General features: G+C 40.5%; 1 protein-coding gene across 1 annotated transcript in view; it reads left to right on the top strand.

Moving 5' to 3' along the window:
• LOC126213086 (uncharacterized) overlaps positions 1 to 24,426 on the top strand; it is a 218,302-nt gene that overhangs the window by 115,614 nt on the left and 78,262 nt on the right. Inside the window, exon 6 of the mRNA XM_049940680.1 lies at positions 16,878 to 16,970. Within this exon, the coding sequence (XP_049796637.1) occupies positions 16,878 to 16,970 (93 nt within the window). The remainder of the gene's footprint in view (positions 1 to 16,877; positions 16,971 to 24,426) is intronic.

Consider the following 24,426-nt stretch of genomic DNA (forward strand, 5'->3'; position numbering starts at 1 on the left):
TTATTTCCTTCCTATCTCTTTCCCATCCTGTTTTCTTTCCATTTCTTTTACCTTAATTATTAACTGTGACTCATTGATAATATAGTCATAAGATCCCACAGTTTTCCTTCTTGTGAAGTGCACACTTTTACATTTATGGACATGTAAAACAAGTTGCCAATCTTGTCTGTAAGGTCATTAATATACATCATCAGGTAGGGTCCCAACACACTTTTCTTGGGCACACCCAAAATTACACTATTGTTTGGAAAAAGTGAAACACCAAGACTGAGTGATGGGATCACAATGAAATTTATACTGCCATTCTGGGACATGACACTACACAATGATCAGCATTGCAAATCTGTATAGGCACTGTGACTCTGGAAATTCGGTATGGAGAAGTGTCACAATGTGCTGCAAGCCATTGAGGCAGGGAATCAAAAAGCACCTGAGTATGCTGTGGGGAATACTCTGCCATATTGTTTGGTAGCACACCCGCAAAGCAGCAATTGTGGCTGCAGGAGGACCTGAACAAACAAATTGCCAACTGAACATATCCCAGATATGTTCGATGGTTGATATTTCAGGGGATGGGCAGGCCAGGGAAGCATTGGTATCTGTCATTCTTTGAAGAAGGCTTGCACATTTCTTACCACGTACACTCAGACATTGTCCTGCTAAAAATATGGCATGTGGACACCTTGCAGGAGGGGCAATGCTTAGGCTGTAAAACCTTCCTGTCTTAGCTTTTCGGATTGCCCTGAAGACATAGGAGACGAGATCATGTGTTATAGGCAATGGTGCTCTAAATCATCATGCTTGACATCTGTCATGGCACCTAACAATATACTGAAATACTACATCTTGGCACTCAGCACATCACTACAATCATGTGCCCATTTCTGTGTGCGGCATCGGTGGGTTTTGATCAGTGGAAGCTGATGCCATTTGAGCAGCCCACAAAAGACAGCATCAGACTATCAATACAGACATGTCCACACTGGCTGCAGTGATCCAGCATTGCGCCAGCACTATGGATGAAGCTGTTCCCCCATTACAGCCAAGTGGACAAGATGGTGGTAGTCTCACACTGTGGTCACTTTATGTTGCGTACCCTATTGGTGTTGTGTGCAGCTCTCTTTTCTCCACTGGTTCCATGTACATCTCGCTACCGAAGCAGTGTGCCTTGTACAAAACGTAGTGTAACAGACAGACAGACTTGCCTCCTGGAGACCAATAATTGCCTCCATTCAAGCATACTCACGTGCCTATATTCCACCCAGTGATGTTGGCACGGCATAGTGGCATTTGGTTACATTATTCCACTTCATAAGATGGCTCCATACTGACTGAGGATTGTGTAACATTGACCTGTCCAGTCACATAAAAGAGGGCGCTGTTGGGTCTATGTGCACAATGCTTCTCTGCCATTTAAAGCACTATTTATGCTTCTTCTGTTCTACATGTCCTACTGTCATGGCATGTTGCAGACCACTGCTTCAGAGTGTCAAGTGTTTCACTTTTTACAAACAGCAGTGTATTTCTATATGTATTGATGACTCTCCAGTGAAGATAACTTGCTGTATGTTCCCTTCTAAAAAAAAATTCTCAGTCCAGTCACAAATTTTGCTTGTATCCTATACAACCATACTTCTTATAATGAGTGTGGATGTGGCCGGCCGGTGTGGCTGAGCAGTTCTAAGCGCTTCAGTCTGGAACCACGCGACCACTATGCTCGCAGGTTCGAATCCTGCCTCGGGCATGGATGTGTGTGATGTCCTTAGGTTAGTTAGGTTTAAGTAGTTCTAAGTTGTAGGGGAGTGATGACCTCAGAAGTTAAGCCCCGTAGTACTCAGAGCCATTTTTTTTGTGGACATGGCATTGAGTTAAATGCTTTTTGGAAATGAACAAATACTGCAGCTGCTTTGCTGCCTCAATTCAAAGCTTTCAGTATGTCATGAGAAAAGTATGACTTGGGTTGCACATGATCAAAGTTTCCAGAATCTATACTGATTGACGTAGAGAGGAGGTCATTCGGTTTGAGCCGGCCGCAGTGGTCTTGCGGTTCTAGGCGCTGCAGTCCGGAACTGCGGGACTGCTACGGTCGCAGGTTCGAATCCTGCCTCAGGCATGGATGTGTCTGATGTCCTTCGGTTAGTTAGGTTTAACTAGTTCTAAGTTCTAGGGGCTGATGACCTAAGATGTTAAGTCCCATAGTGCTCAGAGCCATTTGGTTTGAGGTACTTTATTGTGTTTCAGCTCAGAATATGCACTAATTCTGTGACAAATTGATGTTAAGGACATTGAATGGTAGTTTTGTGGATTACATTTCCAACCTACATGTAGATGGGTGTGATCAGCACCTTCTTTCAATTACCGGGAATGGTTTTTGGTTTGAGGATCTGTGATGGATGATAGTTAATAATGGGGCTAATTCAGTTGCAGATTCACTATAGAATCTGATAGGGATTCCATCAGGCCATGGAGCTTCGCCTCATTTTAATGATTTCTGTAGTTACTCGACACCACTGACACTGTTGCAGATTTCGCTCATCTTTTCAGTGGTATTGTAACGATGCTATATTCTTGAACATTACTTAAATTAACTTAACTTGGACTGGAGTTCGTCTGATGGATGAAAATAACAGTTTACAACTTCACAAAATTTCTTGACAACTGAGCTGCATACTCGTCACATTAACAAAGCACTGACTGACATACTTCACTGAACTCAAACCCATGTCCAGCCATACTGATGTAGGGTTCCCGTGATTTCCCTAAATCGCTTCAACCAAATGCTGGGATGGTTCCTTTGAAAGGGAACCTGACTTCTTTCCTCATCCTTCCCTAATCCAATGGGACCAACGACTTCACTGTTTGGTTTCCTCCCCTCACCCCCTCCCAGGAAATCAATGAACCAACTTCTGTGTCTCCTACAGATGTCATTATCTGTACTATATGAAGAGTTGTGTAATCTAACGACTCCTTCTGTGCACCTCTCACACAGTCACACCTGGGTAGAAGTCTCATGTTTAGAGCACACATTACTCATTTAGGGGGAGCCTACAGTTCTCAATCCCACACTGCAAGTCTAGGAAATGTACCCTTCACAGGACGCCTACCACTACCACTGACGTGCCACTTCCAGTGAAGTGGATGAATAGTGGCAGATACCACACTTCCTGCAGAGAGACAGAATTCACAAGAGAGGGTTGTAATTAAGATACCTTTGGTAATTCTGGCATGTGACTGTTGGGAGTTCTTCCATCACACTGATGTGAAGGTTGCACTGCCAATCATTTGGTAGTAGTCATCTTTCATTGAATGGAAAAGAGTAGTCTGTGTTAAGACAGCTAGTGTCCATTTTCCAGTTGACTATTATTGACATGAGTGGTATTAAGCATCTTTGACATGAATTCTATGGGGTGTTCAGTGCTTCCAAATTTGTGAAACAAAACTGCCCCTATTCCATGTGATGATGAATCAACAGCAAGTAATACTGGTTTCTGTGGATCGAAATGAAATACCTGGGCAACTAAGCAATCCATACTTCATCTTTTGAAATGATCATTTGTATTCTCCAGTCCATTGAAAAGGAACATTTTTATGCAGAGGTGAGCAAAGGAGCTGCAGCTTACACAGTGTTCAGAATAAAAGTAGGATGGTATTGAGTTTCCCAAGAACTGCCTGCAGTTCCCAAATAATTTTAGGTAAGGTAGTCTCTGCATTGCCTAAAAATGCTTAATTGAGGCAGGAGCACTGTGGGTGTCAATAAGATGTCTCAAATGGGCAATTTGAGTATTGAAAAATTAACATTTCCACAGATTACACTTGAATCATGCACGAGTTAAAACTGGAATAAAGAGATTGTTAATTTTTGAAATTCTGTTCCATTGTTCAGACACAGTGATGTCATTCAGATAATTTGAAGAGAATGGATCATTGGACTTCAGTTGGTCCTGAAAGCATTGAAACGATGCAGGAATGATGTACTTCCACATAGAAGGTGTTGGTCATTGGTACTGATATATGATGATGTGCATAATGGCCAAATATTTTTTGTTTCTTCTTCTGGGGAAAGCTGATAAGCATCAGCTAAATCTGTTTTGGCAGAAAAGCATCCAACTGAGTTCAGATATAGCCTAATAAATTACCTCAAGACAGAAAAACTGTTTTCCACAAATTAGCATGAATTTAGAAAATCATGACTTGTGTGTAGTTCAGCTTGTTCTTTCCTCACATTATACCCTACAAACCACGGGTAGGGGTAACAAGCAGATTCCATGTTCCAAGATTTGTGGGAAGTGTTTGATATCATGCCCCATTGCAGATTTTTGATGAATGTCTGAGCACATGGATTAGGTTCCCAGATATGTGGATCTGAGTACATTGTTCTTGGCAATGAATGTTCATCAGAGGTGAAGGGATTGTCAGGAGTGGCCCCAGGGAAGTGTGATATGACCACTCTTATTTTCTCTTTATATGACCTGACCGAAGTGTGATATAATATGAGAGAGAGAGAGAGAGAGAGAGAGAGAGAGAAAATGTAAGAGCTGTCATATCACACTTCTGTCAGGCCATAGTTTGCAGATGTTTGCTGATGACATCGTGATGTATGGGAAGTTGTCAGTGTTGAGTGACTGTAGAACGATGCAAGATGACTTAGACAGAATGTCTAGTTGGTGAAATGAATGACAGCTTGCTCTAAATGCAGAAAAATGTAAGTTAATGCAGATGAGCAGGCAAAAAAAACATTCAAATATAGCATTAGTTGTGTCCTGCTTGATAATCATATTGATTAAATATCTAGATGTAACATTGTAAAGCAAAATGAAATGGAACTTCAGGTTGGTAGTAGGGAAGGCAAATATCCGACTTTGTTCTATTGGGAGAATTTTGGGAAAGTATACCTCATCTATAAAGAAGACAGCATATAGAATGCTAGTGTGACCCATTCTTGAGTACTGCTCATTGTTTTGGGAACTCCCCCAGGTAGGATTAATGGAAGACATTGAAGCAATTCAGAGGCATGCTTCTAGATTTGTTACCAATAGGTATTCATGAACTGGGATGCAAATCCTTATGATGGAATTTGACAGTGATGCTTCTTTTGTGAGACACTATTGCTGGAATTATAGAGCTGACATCTGAGGCTGACTGCAGAGTGATCCTATTGCCACTAGTGTCTATTTCTCATAAGGACCAGGAAAATAAGATGAGAGAAATCAGGGCTCATACATAGACTTAAAGGCAGTCGTTTATCCATCTCTTTATTTGCGAGATGAATGGAAATGACTAACACTGGCACAGGGTACCCTCTGCCATGCACCATACCATGGTTTGCAGAGTATTTACATAGATATTGACGATAGGCAATCCGCAAGCCCCTTGATATGTTGTAATGGGAAAGAATGAATACGTGTTTGAGCATGACCTGTGGATCTAAAGTCTGCACAAAGTCAGATTTTCCTGTTCGATTTCTGAGTGATAACTGGAGGAGATGCCCATTGGCATGTAGAAATGGGTTCAAAATACTGATTTGTTCCAGTCTACTGAGGTCACAAGTAGCTTCATCATGAATGGCATGAGGTACCAGATGTGCATGGTAAAATTTTTGGTTGAGGATTGTCTTTGACACAATGTACTCTTGAGAATTTGTCGCATGTTAAGAGTGTGTCATCAAACAAATATCCATATGTTCCAACAGTTGCAGAATGCTGGCATAGGAAAATTTAGTATTGGTAGTGTGTACATTGTGTTGAATATCCAACCACAAGAAGTCAAATCCAAACATGCAAAAAATATTGAGAGTCGAATGTATTAAATAGCGCTAATGTAATTGTATTTTTTTTTTATTTTGCTTGCAAAGTGCTTATGCCTAAAATAGAGATACTTCTGTCATTGTACTTCATAATATGCAGATGTGATTTCTGAGGTTTGGGGTGTTCGAGTTGCTCATATGTGTTTTGATTAAGTAATGTGACTGAAGCGCTAGTGTTTAACAGAATTGGTACTTTTTATTAAAAATGTGTAACAATGTAGGCTGTTTATGGTTACTCCTCTGAATGTAATTCTCAGTTGTGACTTTTGGAAGACACGTTTCATTTGATTTGTGAGTGACTAAGCATTTTACTGTTTGTCTGTCTGAAGAGAGTTGATTTAAGTGAGCAAAACTGTGCACTGTATGTGTAGCCTTGTGATTTTTCAACTTGTCTGTGGTTCCTTTAATTATTGCCAGAACAGGCAGGTGATGGTTCAGAACGTGAAATAATGTGGATTTCCATTTTCTCAAATCTGTGTTTGTGTGCAACAGAATTTACTTAGTTATTTATTTTCTAGGCAACTTGTGTTTGTCCTGATCTATGACTATATTGGCATGTCACTTGGTGGGAAAAAAAGTGTTTGTGGTCATGTGTGACATAGCACTTAACATAAGGCTTCATGTAAACTAGCAGGACAACTGATGGGGGTACATCGTGTACCGCTTAAACTGCTGCTTGCAGCTGTTGTCAACATGTGCCATCCAGGGCTGTACTCCCTTAGAACTGTCCACAGTCAGCATCGCAACAGCAGTCATATTAAAGTCTAGTTCCACAAAGTCTTGGACTTGCTCAGATTCAATCACTTTTAGTACAGCAGTGTGACCAGGCTTGTGAAGTTTTAAAATCTCAGCAAATATGCTGTTCTTAATCAGGTTCTACATAATTGCATCATGAAGCTTCAGTAATGAAACACTGGATAAACACATTCTGTCCACATTGAGATTCATGTACAGTAAGAATGATAGTTGCTCTTTTCACAGCTATTTTATAGTAAATGGATCATTACCTGTAACAAACTGATTGAGACCATTCATTAAAAAAAGGAGAGAGGAAAAGAATTCATTGTGTTGAAGGAATTATTAACCACAGGTTAAGCAGAGGGAGAGTAATAATTGTATGTTTGTTTAGAATGTCACTGCAAATATTTAATATTGAAAATTTGTCTCTTCATCACAAAAACCCCACATGTTCTACTGGAAAAGTGTGACTTGTACATCAATTCACGTGGAACTAGTTTCAGACAGGCCAGTTATTTATTTTTTACATAATTATTGGCACGTCTCAGGAAAATATTATTTTCATTGGTCTAATGAATGAAAAACACTGTCTGAATGTATCTATTTTTTAATATTAAGACAACAGGAGCTCATTTGTAGACATTGCTGCAAGGTGCAGTTTGTCAGTTGTGGTAAGAATCTAACATTAAATGACATAAAAAACACAGAGGGTGCAATGCAAGCACTGAAAAAATGTGGTGCAGAGCAAGAAATTCTGTACATTAAGTTTGGTAAATTCTGGAGATACTCTGTGGAATGCCATTCATTTGATTATTGACTGGGAAGCACTTTCTCTTTTTGATTATCAGCTGTGATTGAAATTATTTGTATTTGTATGATCTGTGTTTAATTTTTAAGTGTCCTGTCACCTGGCCACTTATTTGACTAGGTAGTATATGGGAGTGTGATCGCTGGCTACAGCAGATCCTTATGACTGAAATCAGAGTAGATTTTATGTCAGGAGTACAAAATGAAAGTATGCCAGAGAAGACAGGCATACAAGGAGAATCAGATCTACTTTCTGTTGAAAGATTAAAAACAAGTGTGGAAGTAAAGGAAATATGTGCAGATATCTGACTGAAGACTCTGGTATGCCTAAGAAGTGAGGAAAGCTTTCAAGTTATGATTTTCAGAGAGCTGTGCCATGACATAAATGTCTTATATATCTTTGTGTTTGTAGTAATAGTACCCAGATGTGTCTGGTGGTATTATAATCATTACTAGATAGATGGGGCTGGAATATGGAGAAGACAATAACCGAACGATCTGTGATACAGTACTACATAATGCTGCTGAAAATTATATAAATTGATAAAAAATAAGGGTTCTTCACAGAATTCGCATAGAAAAGCACTAATCTAAAACACTAATATAAAAAGGGAGATGATAGGATTTATGTTTAGATGTCACGGAATAACTTGCATGGTACTAGACAGATTGGCAGAGGATAAAAACTGTAGGGGAAGACAGATTGGAGTACATCCAACAAGTAATCGAGGATGTTGTGCGTCAGTGCTACTGTGACTAGGGGAACCCACCATAAGTCTCTCTCTGATGATACAGTCAAAATGTGTCAGGGTAACAGAAGGGTAAAAATAAATGGGCACCTATTTTGGCATAGGTGCCAACACGCAACAGCTTCCGTGGAAATAATCAAAATTTAGACATGACTTCATCAGGCTACTAGCACAGTGGGCAACCAGCTGCATTGTTGGCACAGTGGCTGAGAGCACAGTTTTAAAATTTTTTTGTCACATGTTCTAATATGTTTATTTTTCTTTTGTTGTTGCAAAATTATGTCACATCAGTATCTTCAGTGCCATTGTGATATATAATGGAGTTAATGGGAAAAGAAATTTAGATTTTCAAATCTTATTAAAAATAGATTTTATCATCGCAATTGACACAGATTAACACCTTCCAGAAAACGGCTAGGAACAGCTTTCGTTTGTCTGCAGGAAGGTCATGACAAATTGGTTGTCAAGTATATTAATATTTAAGCCAATTAATGGAAGTAGATCAGAATGTGTGCACAACAGCCACAAGCCTGAGGAAGCTGATAAAGGAAACCTGTAATCAGTTTTTGGATAAAGTTTTGCAAAATTATGTAAAAATGGAGCCATTTCTGTAAATTATTGGCATGTGTGGTGGAAGAAAGGCCCCTTCTTATATGGTGGACTTCTTCTCAATGAAGTTGGGGTACTGGCATGTTCATTAAAATTAATTCCACCCAGGTTTATGGCATTAGGTGAACACTGCAATGTATAATTTTACTCACATGTGATGAATTACATTCGCCGATTATAGATGTGCCCTACTCTCATCCCACAGCAAAGAGAAATCACAAATAGAAGTGATGGAATTAAAATTACATCTTAATCCCTAATCAGTTGCAGGCTCCAGCTTTTGAGAAAATGCTTTGATATGCATAGTTTACCACGAAATTATCGCCAGATCGTGAGGTTTTTTCCTACTACTATTCACACAAAAAATTATGGTTGTGGTATATATACATTCGCAAGTTGCTCATGGTGCTCCAAATTTTTATGCTTTTGATGTTTTTTATGAAGCACTACTTCTCATGAAGCATAAAAGTAAGATACAAAGCAAAAATTTCAGTAATGCCATTATATTTTGTGATGTCATAAAAAATATTAGCGTGATGTGTTTTCATGACAAATGAAAGAAAAACAAAACATCCAAACTGATTCGCACACACAGTGCAAAATTTCGAAACTGTGCTTTTAGTCTCCGTGTACCACCTCATTTGGTGTTACGATGCATGAGTGGACTGAAGAAGTTGCATTGAAAGTTAGATCATCATTTTCTCAAAAACTATTGAGTGTTGGTACCTAAGCCAAAAAAAGTGGCCCACTATTTTCAACCTTCCTTCATCATGGCAGTTGTCAACTATATCAGAAAGCAACCCATGGTGGGTCCCCTTGTGACGTGAAGAGGTTGACACAGGAGAGGAAGTCATGGTAGGCTATATCAAACTAGTCCAAAGTGTTCCTCCTCCACATGCAAAAAAATTCAAATGTCAATGTTACACATGTCAAATAGGAACTGTAAATGGATTCTAGTTGATTTTTGTGTTTGTTTTGTAGTTCATAGAGGATTCAAATGAAGCAGTATCAAGAACAAGCCTCAAAACTTGTAGATAACATATGCACTTTTTGAGAATCTTGTGCTATAGGTCCACTTGTACAGGATGTTGTAAGAAGAGTGTGACATTATAATATGTATTCCAGTTTTCATTCCATAAAATTACTAGGGTGGTAAAATGGGAGAGATTAGATGTGAGTTTTAAAATTTTCCTGGCGAATTGACTGTTCAAACAAATTTCGGGCTTGCAGCTGGTTGTCGTTCAATACTTCACACGATATTTCAACTGGGCACCCATCTAAAGACAGGGTGCCCATCTAAAGACAGTATTCAGCGAAAATGGGTATTTCATCCGGCAGATTAACAGGGCACTAACAGTTAAAACTAAGAAGCAGGAAGTGAATAAAGAGAAGAACATGCCGGAACAATCTTTAGCTTTTCTTCCTTTCGTTGGCAACCCTTCATTTAAAATAGCAAGAATCCTCCGAAAATTTCAGGTAAAAGTGGTTTTCCACCCACCATCGAAGATTGCGGACCTTGTGGGATCAGTTAAGGACAATCTGTTACTACGAAAGGCCGGAATTTACAAGATACCGTGCCAATGTGGTATGGCTTACATAGGTCAAACCACACACACCGTGAAAGAACGCTGCACTGAACATCAATGTTACACCCGCCTTTTGCAGCCAAGCAAGTCCGCTATTGCTGAACATTGTATTTCTACTGGACATTCAATGGAGTATGAGAAAACAATGATTTTGTCCACAGCAACATCTTCCTGGGACTCCGTTATTAAAGAATCCGTAGAAATACGACTGGCGGAAAATCTGTTAAACTGTGACAGCGGCTACCAGCTGGACAGTGCATGGAATCCCATCATCTCCACGATTTGCTCAAATTGAAGATGACAGAGTGCGTCGACGGCCATGGCAAACAGCAACACAGAGGGCGACTGAGTTCCGCTATTCCACCAGCAAGGGCGCTGCCGGCGGGCAGTGTTTGTTCAACTATCAAGTTTTCGACGCATGCGCAGAATAGTTACAGTACGCTATATATTGCGGAGCGGAGGACATTTTCACCAGCCTGCGACGGCTCACCAGGAGAGATTAGATGTCATACGGATGCTTTGACACTTGTTTTTCGCTATTTCCATGGTTCCATGCCTGAACTAAATAAATGTTTCTGAAATCTCTGGATGTGTCTACAATTGTCTTTGTGTTGCAGGAAAGTTGGAAATGACAGTTGTAATGGTACCAAAAATATCCTCTGCCACATCCTGTTAAGTTCTTTGTATAGCATAGATGTAGAAATTGAAGAAACTGGAGATTAATAGGCAGGATTGTGGACTGTAAATCACATATTTACTATGAGCCATATTTGGGAAAAGTTCCGGGCGTTTAGGAAACTCATTTTTTTTTATTTTTTCAGTATTTCTTAAGACGGGACAGTAGTCACAGTCAAAGGCTGCACAACAGTCTGAAGGACTGGTGGAAATCAAGAAAGATGCTGGGCATACTCAGGAGATGGGCAGGCACAAGAACCTAGGTAGAAAAGCCAGAGAGATATTTAGTATATTTAAAACATTGAAGAGTCCAATGGTGAGTGTGTAGAATGACCATCCAGTGGGGCCCAGTGCCATGCTGATGGTCAAGTGAAATATTTCATTAAGCTTCAAATATACATCATGCCATTAGCATGATGAGGCACACATGTCCTATTCTGTTGACTCAAGCTGGCTATAGCCCAAAGGGAACAAGATTCTGCCCTGTCAAAGAGATGCATACATACACATCCTGCATTCCTGACATCACACTGAATGACATCCAGCAGTTTGACAGTGCACTAAGGCCATGATGTCACTGGTACTCTGCTCTTCTGTCGTCTCTGCATTCCACTGTGGAACTGCCTCACCCAGTGACTCAGGATCAGCTCATATGCATCACTGACACAAAACAAAGACTGCCATGCATGAGATGTTACCCACTGCCCCCTGACAGGAGTCTGGTGACAGCAGGACAGACAGCAAGTCAGCAGTGCTGTGACAAGAACTCCCATAAGGAGACTAGTACAGAGGGCAGCTGGCTCAAACTGGTCTCGAACCCATGGCTGCAGCTGGTGGTGCCCAGTCGTCTTGTCATGTAGCATGGTCCTGGTATTGTAGAGGTGCTGCTGTTCTCTGAATGAAACTACCTCAAAATTCACAGCTATTTATGCAGGTCCAAGGCACATTTCATGCATTATTAGCCAGCCCTGGTCACCTAACTCACAACATGGTCTTGCTATGGTGTGGACACACTGTCCTGCCTGCTCTGGGTATTACTGTTGTGTGGTGCAGGTTTCACCAAGCTTGGCTAGCACAGCTCCAAAACCTTCTGTGTATATGTTGTTAAAACCAATATGTTGCGACACTGCAGTTACTGGCTGGCAGCAGGTATCACAATGCTGCACAGTGGCTTTCTCACAAATTCCTAAAAGTTTAATTTAATACTAGGTAGTGACAATACATGACCCTCTCCCTAGGGGAGTACCAGCCCCTCAGGTCCCGCTCCAGTCCAGTTCCTCACCATGACTATCAGCTTTGATTTACAATATAGACATACTACCACAATTGTCGTCCGGCCCTGTTAGCTGAGTGGTCAGCTTGACGGAATGTCAATCCTAAGGTCCCGGGTTCAATTCCTGGCTGGGTCAGAGATTTTCTCCACTCAGGGACTGGGTGTTGTGTTGTCCTAATCATCATCATTTCATCCCCATCAACGCGCAGGTCGCCGAAGTGGCGTCAAATCGAAAGACCTGCACCAGGCGAACAGTCTACCCGACGGGAGGCCTTAGCCACACAACATTTCATTTTACCACAATTGTATCAGTGTAGCAATTTTAAACACTTTACATTTACTACATAAAACTCTGCTTCCTTGCAAATCCTGCCCCCCACCCCCTCCATACCTCATTACTGGCCACCAACAGAAATTAATGCTTCCCTTCTGGCTGCCCACTTTTTTTAGTTTATTCATCCTCCTAGACTGGCCTACACCTGATAACTTCCACCCTAGGCACGCACTGTGTATCCTGTATGTTGAAATATATTTCTTTCTTTGTCCAGATTTCCTGTTATATCATTTAATGCCAGACCTGAGTGCCCACAAATTGATCCTGACTACCTCAGAAGCCAGACACCACAGTCTTCAACCCCCCACACATGTACATCTTGTCCTTGCAACAACATTTCCTCCTGTGCTTTCCAGCAAACAGATTCCCAAAACTATCCTATTGAGTAACCCATGTATAGCACTGCCATTCACGGCATTTCAGCCAGAGGTCTCACTTATTCTTCTCCCTGTAGATCTCACAACAGGCTGAATTCCACTTGAAATGCATGGTTTTCCACTACTTATGCTCTCCAAAAACATTCCCCCTGCCTGGTGGCACTGTATCATGTGAATTAAGCCTTAATGTTATTGCTCATGATTTAACTGGATTGTCTTGTACAACAGATGCTCCTCATGGCAGATCAACATTGACAGCAGCTTTATGTCACTGAAGGTTTACTGTGGCACGATGTTCAGTCAGAATGTTTACTTCCACGCGCACATTGTACCCTTCACGCACTTCATACTCCTCGTGTGCCTCAGACATCAGATGTACTATAAACAGCTCACTGCAGATGTCAGCTGCTTGTCCTGCAAGGTTTGACCCAGTGTTTGTGCTCGTGTTACATTCTGAACTCCTGGCAGTCTTCAATAGGTTCAGCCCTGTCGACTTATCATTCACTCAACAAACTTGTCTCCTCTTCATTTTCCTCCATGCTTCCTGCTTCCAGGAAAGTATGTGTGCCTGTAATGTTTCTGCCACATCATCTGCAGCACAACTAACAAGAACTTCTTGTGCATTGCCTGTAGGATCTCAAACAATAACATTGTCTAAAGTTCCACTCTGCACAATACAAAAATCACTGGCACATGCATTTTCCTCTACATGTGGTTCAGGTTCTTTGGCTTCAGTACAGCATTTATTACCAACCAACAGTGCAGATACTACTGTATTTAAATCATACATATTACTGTCCCCACACTTAATCACTTCATTCCTGCCTACACTCATTTCTGCCACCTCTGATTCCACAGTTCCAGTGGATATTGGAGCTGGTACTTCTGCATTACTTTCCTTTCCTTTTGTGTCAGAATTCTATGCCTCACATAACTCTCTGGGAACATGTATTATGTCGCCATCTACAACTAAATTAATCTTCCCACTCAAAAGATTGTCAGCTCATCCATGACATTCTTTCCCCTGCTCCTCTACCTTTCAGGTCCCCCCTCCCTCCCCTCTGCTTCTTCTATTTCCCTTTCTTTCATTTTCCTCGTAATCAACATATTCATCACTTTTTGAGACCCATTTTCAACCAACCATTCATCATGCTCTCTCCACAACTTCTTTCTATACTCCAGAGTTTTATGATAAGCTATTTCCTTCTTCTAAGTGTCAAGTGCTTCTAATCTCTTAGACAACTCCACCTTCTCCAATCATAACTTATCTACTTCATCTCTTAAAATTCTCAGTTTCTCCTGTGTTCTAACCCCTGACGAATTGAAAACTCTGCTCACTGTGCTTCTGACCACAGCATGATTACCTCTTATTTATTGTACAAGCACAAATGGGAAGAGAAATATTTAAACACATTACTGTCCAGTACTTCCCACTACTTTACATGGTTAAATATTGAGTTATATTCTTTACACTGCACAAAAAAATCCAATTATGAGAACAATTAATTGTAACACTATCTTATTACTCCTTACTATATTTAATCAATCTTGATTGAGTGGCTGCTCATAACTACTACTACTACTACAACACATCAAAATGATGACTAAACTTAGCTTCACCTCCTGAATCACTATTCATGGTTCACAACAGCTTTACTACTAGACAATGAACCACTCATCTTGCTTGTGATGCTCATATCGCACACGCCAACCAGGTGAAAACTAACAAATATATTTATACCACCTCAAAATATCATGTGTGTTCATCTGAAACATATTGAACTTACATGCACAAATCTGGCCGTGGCAGAATCTACTGACTTGCCAAGACCTCACAGTCAAACAAAATAAAACAAAAGACTGCACTCACCACACCATGTGTCAGCAAAAATGCACCTCCCCAGTAGTCAAGTCATATTTTTGATCAATGGATGGCAGTTGTAGGCACTGTCTGCTATCACCAAACATCATCATAATGAGCTCAAACATCCCAGTCCTTGCACTACTTAAGAGCCACTGAGGTGAGTGTGTGGAATGTTGGGCAGGTTGTTGAGAGAAATATTTTATTAGACTTCAAATATACATCACATTGTTAGCAAGGTGGGGCAGACAATGCCCCACTCTGGTGACCTGACTGGTAATAGCTTACAGGAGGTTGGCTACCATCCTAGTGAGGAAATTCATGCATACATGCCCTGCATTTCCAACATAAGGCTGAGCAGCAGCCAGCAGTCTGGCAGTGGGCCAATCAGTAATGCTCTGCGCTTCTGCTGTCACTTCATTGCATTGCAGAACAGCTGCACTCAGTGATTCAGGTTCATATCCATTGCAGATGTGTGTGAAGACTGCCATGCATGACACATGACCCATTGCCCCTGCAGGAGTCTGCTGACAGTAGGCACTGATGGCAGGTCACTGATGTTGTGGCACAAAGTCCTGGAAGGAGACTTAGTGTATGAAGTGACTGGCCTGACCCAGTCTCAAACTAATGGTTTGCAGCTGGAAATGCCCAGTTGTCTCATCATCTAATGTGGCTCTAGCATCGTGGTGGTGTTGCTGCACTCTGAATCTGTCTCAAAATTCACAGCTATTTATGTGGCTCTGAGGTGCATTTGTTTCATTATTAGCCAGCCCCTGGTCACTTAGCTCACAGCATGAGTCTTTCCCAGCTGCTGTGAAATCATCCTTCCTGCACGTGCCATTACCACTGCACAGTGCAGAATTCATCAAGCATGGATAGTCCAGCTTGTGATCGTTTTGCATTTGTATTCTTGTATCCTGTATGTCGCCACACTACACTTACCAGCCAATGGTGGCTAATGCTACACTTCATGGCGGCATTCTTCCAAATTCCTACAAGTTTCACTTACAACTAGATTGTGACACTACAATACATAGAGGTTTGTGACAAGGTTCTGCTTTTTGCCAAGAGTGTTCAACACAGTACATGGGAAATTAACAGAAATAGTCAAGGTGTCAACTTGAGTGAGAGATTCTGTGTGTGGGTAAATGACATAAGGTCACAACCATAGCAAAGTCCAAAGCTGAGGTGTTGACATGTGGTGAGTTCATAGCCTACCATGCAAGTGAAGTTTGCCTGTGAGGAGTGGTGCATGTTTGGAATTTGTTATTTACTAGCCTAGAGAAGTTTTCAACAAGTTATAGATGAATGTAAAACAATTCATCATTAGTACATCCAGAATATGGTGAAAGTGTGAAAAATATTGTGAATTTGTGCACCATCTCCATCAATGTTAAAATTGAGACTTATAATACACGTTACCAGTGTCAATTTGGAGAACAGCGTTCTCGCAGATCATGAAGGTAGATGATGAGAAATTTTATTTCTGCAGCTCAAAATCTGTGGGTTATTTGGCCCAGCACAAAAATCTGTCATGTCTGGACAGAAGAAAAAACCAAGAAGTCTGAAAATTATGTGACAACATATTGTTAGAAGAAACGTATCTCTCATGCCAGAACACACTCCAGACACAGCTGTGAGCATGCCAGTGCATTAACTTGATAAACCCAGCAGCAATAAACAGGCAGGTAAGGTCATTAAATATCTAGGACAAGGTGGTACGTGAGTGGATAGAGAGAGCACAACACTATGACTGTAGCCAAACTGTGAAATTGGCAGTTGAAGGTAGAGGTCATTAAATACCTTGAAGTATGCTGCATCAGAGAAAACACTGTCTGATTCTCTGTAAAGATTGTAGTGCAGTGGAGCACAGGGTGAAATCAGGAGAATGTATGTTGATAAAATAGCTGCTCATCAAATTAAATTTTTGAAATTTCTGAGTGTATAAGTGATAAGAATCTCTGAAAAGTTGAATAAAATTCATTAAAAATAAATATTGATAATGTGGAATATGTACACCAGTGTATCAGCAGTTTAATTTGAAAGATTGTTTCCTTTTTTTTAGCTTCTTGGCGATCCATTGGGAATCTCTTGGCCCACTGATTATATCAAGGAGGATCCCAAACTTAATTTAGAAGTGGATGAAACCGAGAATATTGTAAGCATTCACTTTTCTGATTTTGCATGTTGTTAATTGTTCAGTTTAAAGGTTATATTGTAGTGTAATAGGAACAGACTGTGAGTTTTAACACTGTTATTAATTTTCCAGTATTCTTGTACTACTCCACTTGATTTGCATTATCATCTATTATTTACTGATTGTTCTGAACAGCATTTGAGCAGGACTTGTAACAGTATGTTTAATTCTTTTTTCAGTGAAGCTTCTTTATGTCAAACATTTACTTAATGCATAACTGAGATGGATGCACTAAATTCATGTGCAGTAGAAATGTAAAACCTGTTAGTATAGGTCATTTAAGAAATATTTCCCTTTTCAATAAGTTTTGATTAATACAATGCAGAAGAATCCATTCAACTTCATATTCAGTGAATTTGTGGCAAAAATTTTCATAGGTGGGAGATCTATTAAAAGTGATAATATTTGTATGTGATACATCACACTTTATAAACTGATCTCAGTCTATTTATAATGTGGATACTTCTGTGGTAAGTGCTGACTTACATAAATATTTGTCAGTCACAGAAAAACTCACAGGGTTGGACTTCTGGTAAATGATTTTGCACATGTGTGGCATCAGTATTGGAATCTTGCAGGGCCAAACAAGAAGAATTATCTTCTTGGTGTGTACTGTGACTTTGATAAAGGATTTGCATGTTTAAAGCATGAAATTGTACTTGGTAAACTAAAATTTGTGATATTAATGTTTTTCCTGTTGCACAATAGAAAACAGATGGTCAGATTGATAAACTTCTCACAGGAGTAAAACCAAAGTAATATTGGGCATTATAAAGCAGAGAACTGCACAAGGTTAGGCACTGGACCCACTCTTGTTCACAATGTTCACAAATAAAATTTACAATGGCTGTAAAGTACCCTTAAGACACAGAAGTGTCTGGTGCTTGTGCAAGCATACCAGTCAAGAGGCCAAACTTCATCATGGTAGGCACAGCCCATGTGATATATAATAGAGTGCAGCTGACTGTCATGGGAAAATTGGTTCCTACTTCACATTTACTCTTTCCGCACAACCATTTGTTTTTCAGGCTTTATTTTGTTGTGTATTCATGTCATAGTCACCTCTCTGTTGTTTTTTGTGATTTTGTTGATTGTAATGGAAGTCTTATGTTACTTTGGCATTAGTGAGGAAGAAAGTGGTAAAAACAGCTCCCCCATCCTCTAGTGAATGAAATTAAATGGTTAAATGGTTTGATGTTGGGATCAAGGAGTTTCATTGACTTTCACGATTTTTATATGATTAGGCACTGCAATTTTCAGTTGTTTGAATTTCTCAGAAGTTTTGGTGACATTGTGCATAAATACATATGTGCTTCTAGCTGGAAGACTGTGTTCCACAGTAAAGTTCCAACAGTTATGTGCGATGGTGAGTTTGCTTGAAAGATGGAACATGGAAGTTGATTTGTGAGAGCACATGATTTGAAGGTCATAAAATCAGTTTTAGAAATATTGTTTTTTGAAATATTGCTTATGGCTGTGTAAGTGTGTGCCATCCTGTTGTTGCTCAGCAAAATGGAGTCACCAGACTGTTTATGGTTGGTATTTGTTATGTAGAGAAATTTGTTCTGTTATGCTGAATATATAGGTAATTTAGATGTGTACATATTTTCCATAAGATAAAAATCATCTGTGGGAATGATTAAGTATCATTAACTGGAAGTGGATGGAAGAAAGTTGGTGATCAAGATTAGCAGGTTCTTGAAAAGAAGTCAGTGCACTGATTATGAATGAAGTTAAGAAGAATAATACAAGGACATTGCAGTAGGTAACTGAAAAACATGGTGACTGTGGGAATGTTTATATTAAGATAAATGGGCAGTTATGAGGATCAAGGAGAGGACACTTACAGTTGAATACACTACTGGCCATTAAAATTGGTACACCATGAAGGTGACACACTACAGATGCAAAAATTAACCGACAGGAAGAAGATGCTGTGATATGCAAATGATTAGCTTCTCCGAGCAATCACACAAGGTTGGTGCTGGTGGCGACACCTACAATGTGGTGACATGAGGAAAGTTTCCAACCGATTTCTCATACACAAACAGCAGTTGACCGGCGTTGCCTGGTGAAACGTTGTTGTGATGCCTTGTGTAAGGAGGAGAAATGCATACCATCAAGTTTCTGACTTTGATAAAGATCTGATTGTAGTCTATCGTGATTGCAGTTTATCGTATCACGACATTGCTGCTCGCGTTGGTCGAAATCCAATGACTGTTAGCAGAATATGGAGTCAGTGGGTTCAGGAGGGTAATACGGAACACTGTGCTGGATCCGAGCGGCCTCATAGCAGTGGAGATGACAGGCACCTTATCAGCGTGGCTGTAACGGATCGTGCAGCCACGTCTCGATCCCTGAGTCAACAGATGGGGACGTTTGCAAGACAACAACCATCTGCATGAACAGTTCGCCGACGTTTACAGCAGCATGGACTATCAGCTCGGAGACCATGACTACAGTTACCCTTGATGCTGCATCACAGACAGGAGTGCCTGCAATGGTGTATTCAATGATGAACCTGGGTGCACAAATGGCAAAACATCATTTTTTCGGATGGATCCAGGTTCTGTTTACAGCATCATGATGGTCACATCAGTGTTTGGCGACATCGCGGTGAACGCACATTGGCACATTGGAAGTGCGTATTTGTCATCGCCATACTGGCGTATCTCCTGGTGTGATGGTATGGGATGCCATTGGTTACACGTCTCGGTCACATCTTGTTTGCATTGACGGCACTTTGAACAGTGGACGTTACATTTCAGATGTGTTACAACCCGCACCTCTTGTTCGCATTGCGGCACTTCGAACAGTGGTCATTACATTTCAGATGTGTTACAACCCGTGGCTCTACCCTTCATTCAATCCCTGCGAAACCCTACATTTCAACAGGATAATGCACGAGTGTATGTTGCAGGTCCTGTACGGGCCTTTCTGGATACAGAAAATGTTAGACTGCTACCCTGTCCAGCACATTCTCCTGATCTCTCACCTATTGAAAACGTCTGGCCAATGTTGGCCGAGCAACTGGCTTGTCACAATACGCCAGTCACTACTCTTGATGATCTATGGTATCATGTTGAAGCTGCATGGGCAGCTGTACCTGTACACGCCATCCAAGCTCTGTTTGACTCAATGCCCAGATGTATGAAGGCTGTAATAATGGCCAGAGGTATTTGTTCTGGGTACTGATTCCTCAGGACCTATGCACCCAAATTGCATGAGAATGTAATCACATGTCAGTTCTAGTATAATATATTTGTCCAATGAATACCCGTTTATCGTCTGCATTTCTTCCTGGTGTAGCAATTTTAATGGACAGTAGAGTGCTACAACTAATTTTAGAAGAAGTTGACTTGTAGTGAGAAGTTTTGGAAATACAGGGAACTGTTCCCTCTGTGTGGGCCGGCTGCCAAGCACAGGGTGTGGGTTGTGACAAGCCTGAACCCGTCAGTGAGGCAGTGTTGGGTGAAAATATATTTGTTAGGATTTATACAACGGAAATAACTTACCAGTGGTGTTGCTCAGTGGCAGCGGAGTGGCATGCATGGTCAGGAAGTAGGAAACATACCACTCAGTGAGGGTAACATCGAGTAGGATGCCATCCCAGTTGTCTGCAGGCATTGCCTGTCTAGTCGAGTCACTAACAGCCTAGTGGGCTGTTCACCCAAAGCACCCGTATTGACTTTGTAGCTCATGTTCTTGTCAGCAGCCAACACCTCCAGACAAAATGACAGTAGCCACTTAGAAGTATGCCATAGCCTCCCATCAAGAGACAGCCAGAACTCCAGTAGTTGCTCACAGGTACAACAAGGTAGCAACATGAATGCACCTCTCCCTGAAGGTATGAAATCAGCAGCTCACAAGTCACCCTTGATTTAACCCTAGTAAATTATTGATTGTAGGTGCATAAATCTTCATATCAATGACAACAAGCAGCACAGCAGGGAAGTGCACCAGGTTGGCAAGCTGGTGTCTCGAAGTTGAAGTCACCAGGTGAACCATAGGAATTACATCATATATCAACTTTGAAGTAGGTTCACTGCAAACTTACAAGGCTGCCATACTAACTGATGACTGATTAACGGTTACTAATTGTCTCAGCTTCAGAAATCCAAGTATTTACACTGGTTATCTTATGCCTATGACATCATTGAGTAGTAATCATAAGCAAATTTGGTCTAATTATTTCTTTAAAATCTTCAGCTTGCACTTTCTGCAATGTCTGCATATTGTAGAGATGCCCTTGCATGTACTTTACCTAGTCTTACTTTATCTTGCACTGCTGTTAGAATGATATTATAGTATGGTCATTTTGCTGTGGCCACACTCTGAACTTTCCACTTGAGTGTTGTGTGGTAATGCGTGAGTGTTAGCTTTCCTTCTCAGTTTACATTTCAGTTGAGACATGGCATTGGAGCCTGTCTTGGCTCAGCACTGTGCTTGCCAAGAAAAAACAGTAAAAATGTTGCATTCACCCATACTTCTTTTTTGCAGTGCAACAGAGCATTATCAGAAAGAGCTGGAATTTTGTGTTGAGGGAAGATGAAGGACATTGTTTTTCAGAGAGATTAGGACACGTATATGTAGAGTAAGAATGTTATTGATGATTTGTGTATTTTTCATTCTTTTATACAGCAAATGGAGCCCCTTCATGTACTGTGTGTGGAGAATTAGGACGTGGTTTTGGTGTTCGGATTGATTGTGGATGGGATGGAGAGGAAAATTCAATGTACAATTTATATTATACATTTTCCCGTTATAACTAATAACCTAGCCTATTCCAAGACACTACATGTCAGGATGGGACAGAGACCAGATTCATGCCAGAGTTTACAGTCAAACAGTGGTAGTATTGACAGGATTTTATTTAAGCAGCTTTATACAGCAGGCAGTTTTGCACCTGTGATCTTTGGGTAGTGTCTCTGATTCATAATCAAAACTTCTTCGATCCTGGGTTTGAACCCTGCTGCCGTTTAAATTTTTATTAACAATCAGCATTGGGGGCCGAAGACTTCTAGCGTAAGAAGTCACCTTCATTTTGCCAATAGTCTTGTCAAAGAGGGTGGAGGAGCGTACAGAGGTTCAGGGCACTGTCTTGTCCTAGGGGTGGGAAACTGCCCCTGAAGGCACAAGAATCAACAAAGATCAATGGCATGAGGATGCAGAAGCCAGTGGAAACCACTGCATTAAAGACACGTAATGTGTATTCACAGGGCATGTGGCCTGTAATTGAAGAAGTGGCATGATGATCTCTCCTTTAGCAAAATATTCCGGAATAATCCCATATTCAGATCTCTTGGAGGGGTCTGCCAAGGGGGAGGTTACCGTGAGAAAAAGATTGAATAGTCAATGAAATAATAACATTCTATGAGTCAGGGCAAGGAATGTCAGAAGCTTCAATGTGGTAGTGAAACTAGAAAGTGTGAAAAGGGAAATGCAAAAGCTCAATCTAAATATAGTAGGGGGAAGCGAAGTGAAGTGGAAAGAAGACAAGGACTTCTGGTCAGACAAGTACATGGTAATATCAACAGCAGCAGAAAATGGTATAATGCGAGTAGGGTTCATTATGAATAGGAAGGTAGGGCAGAGAGTGTTACTGTGAACAGTTCAGTGGTAGGATTATTCTTATCAGAATCAACAGCAAGCCACCTTGCCAACAATAGTTCAGGTATGTATGCCGACATTGCAAGCTGAAGATGAAGAGATAGAGAAAGTGTATGAGGATACTGAAAGGGTAATACAGTACGTAAAGGGAGATGAAAATCTAACAGTCATTGGGTACTGGAATGCAGTTGTAGGGGAAGGAATAGAAGAAAAGGTTACAGGAGAATATAAGAATGGGACAAGGAATGAGAGAGGAGAAAGATTAATTGAGTACCATAATAAACTTCAGCTAGTAATAGCGAATACTCTGTTCAGGAATCACAAGAGGAGGCTGTAGAACTTGGAAAAGGCCCAGTGATACTGGAAGATTTCAGTTAGATTACATCATGGTCAGACAGAGATTCCGAAATCAGATACTGGATTGTAAGGCATACCCAGGAGCAGATATAGATTCAGATCACAACATTGTAGTGATGAAGAGTAGGCTGAAGTTTAAGACATTAGTCAGGAAGAATCAATACACAAAGAAGTGGGATACAGAAGTACTAAGGAATGACGAGATACGCTTGATGATCTCCAAGGCTATAGATACAGCAATAAGGAATAGCTCAACAGGCAGCACAGTTGAAGAGGAATGGACATCCCTAAAAAGGACAATAACAGAAGTTGGGAAGAAAGACATTTCTACACCTATACCTACACTCCACCAGCCACCTGACAGTGTGTGACAGTGTGTGGCAGAGGGTACCTTGAGTACCTCTATCGGTTCTCCCTTCTATTCCAGTCTCGTATTGTTTGTGGAGAGAAAGATTGTTGTTATGCCTCTGTGTGTGCTCTAATCTCTCTGATTTTATCCTCATGGTCTCCTCATGAGATATACATAGAAGGGAGCAATATACTGCTTGACTCCTCAGTGAAGGTATGGTCTCGAAACTTCAACAAAAGCCCGTACCGAGCTACTGAGTGTCTCTCTTGCAGAGTCTTCCATTGGAGTTTATCTGTCATCTTTGTAAACTTTCGTGACTACTAAATGATCCTGTAACAAAGTGTGCTGCTCTCCGTTGGATCTTCTCCATCTCTTCAATCAACCTTATCTGGTATGGATCTTACAACAGTGAGCAGTATTCAAGCAGTGAGCGAACAAGTGTACTGTAACCTACTTCCTTTGTTTTCAGATTGCATTTCCTTAGGATCCTTCCAATGAAGCCCAGTCTGGCATCTGCTTTACCGACAATTAATTTTATATGGTCATTCCATTTTAAATCACTCCTAATGCCTACTCCCAGATAATTTATGGATTTAACTGCTTCCAGTTGCTGATCTGTTATATTGTAGCTAAATGATAAAGGATCTTTCTTTCTGTGTATTTGCAGCACATTATGCTTGTCTACATTGAGATTCAATTGTCATTCCCTGCACCATGTGTCAATTCGTTGCAGACCCTTCTAAATTTCAGTAAAATTTTCCATTGTTACAACCTCTCAATATTTATTTATTTATTTATTTATTTATTTTATCCATCTTTCAGCATTAATATGCAATCGATGTCGTCAGAAGAGTTACAGCTATTTGTACATTATGTTTTACATACCAAAATATTACATAGTAAAAATATAGCAATGTTGTAAACTATTAGCTTACAACAGCCTTTATACCTAGATCCATACGTAACAGTAAGCCATAATAACATGCAATCAATGTTGTCAGAAGTATTATAGCTATTTGTACATTATGTTTCATATAACAAAAATATTACATGGAAAAAAAGACAGTGTTGTACCCTATTAGCTTATAGCTAGCTGCCTCT

This window comes from Schistocerca nitens, chromosome 11 (assembly GCF_023898315.1).
Source record: "Schistocerca nitens isolate TAMUIC-IGC-003100 chromosome 11, iqSchNite1.1, whole genome shotgun sequence".
Classification (NCBI taxonomy): domain Eukaryota; kingdom Metazoa; phylum Arthropoda; class Insecta; order Orthoptera; family Acrididae; genus Schistocerca; species Schistocerca nitens.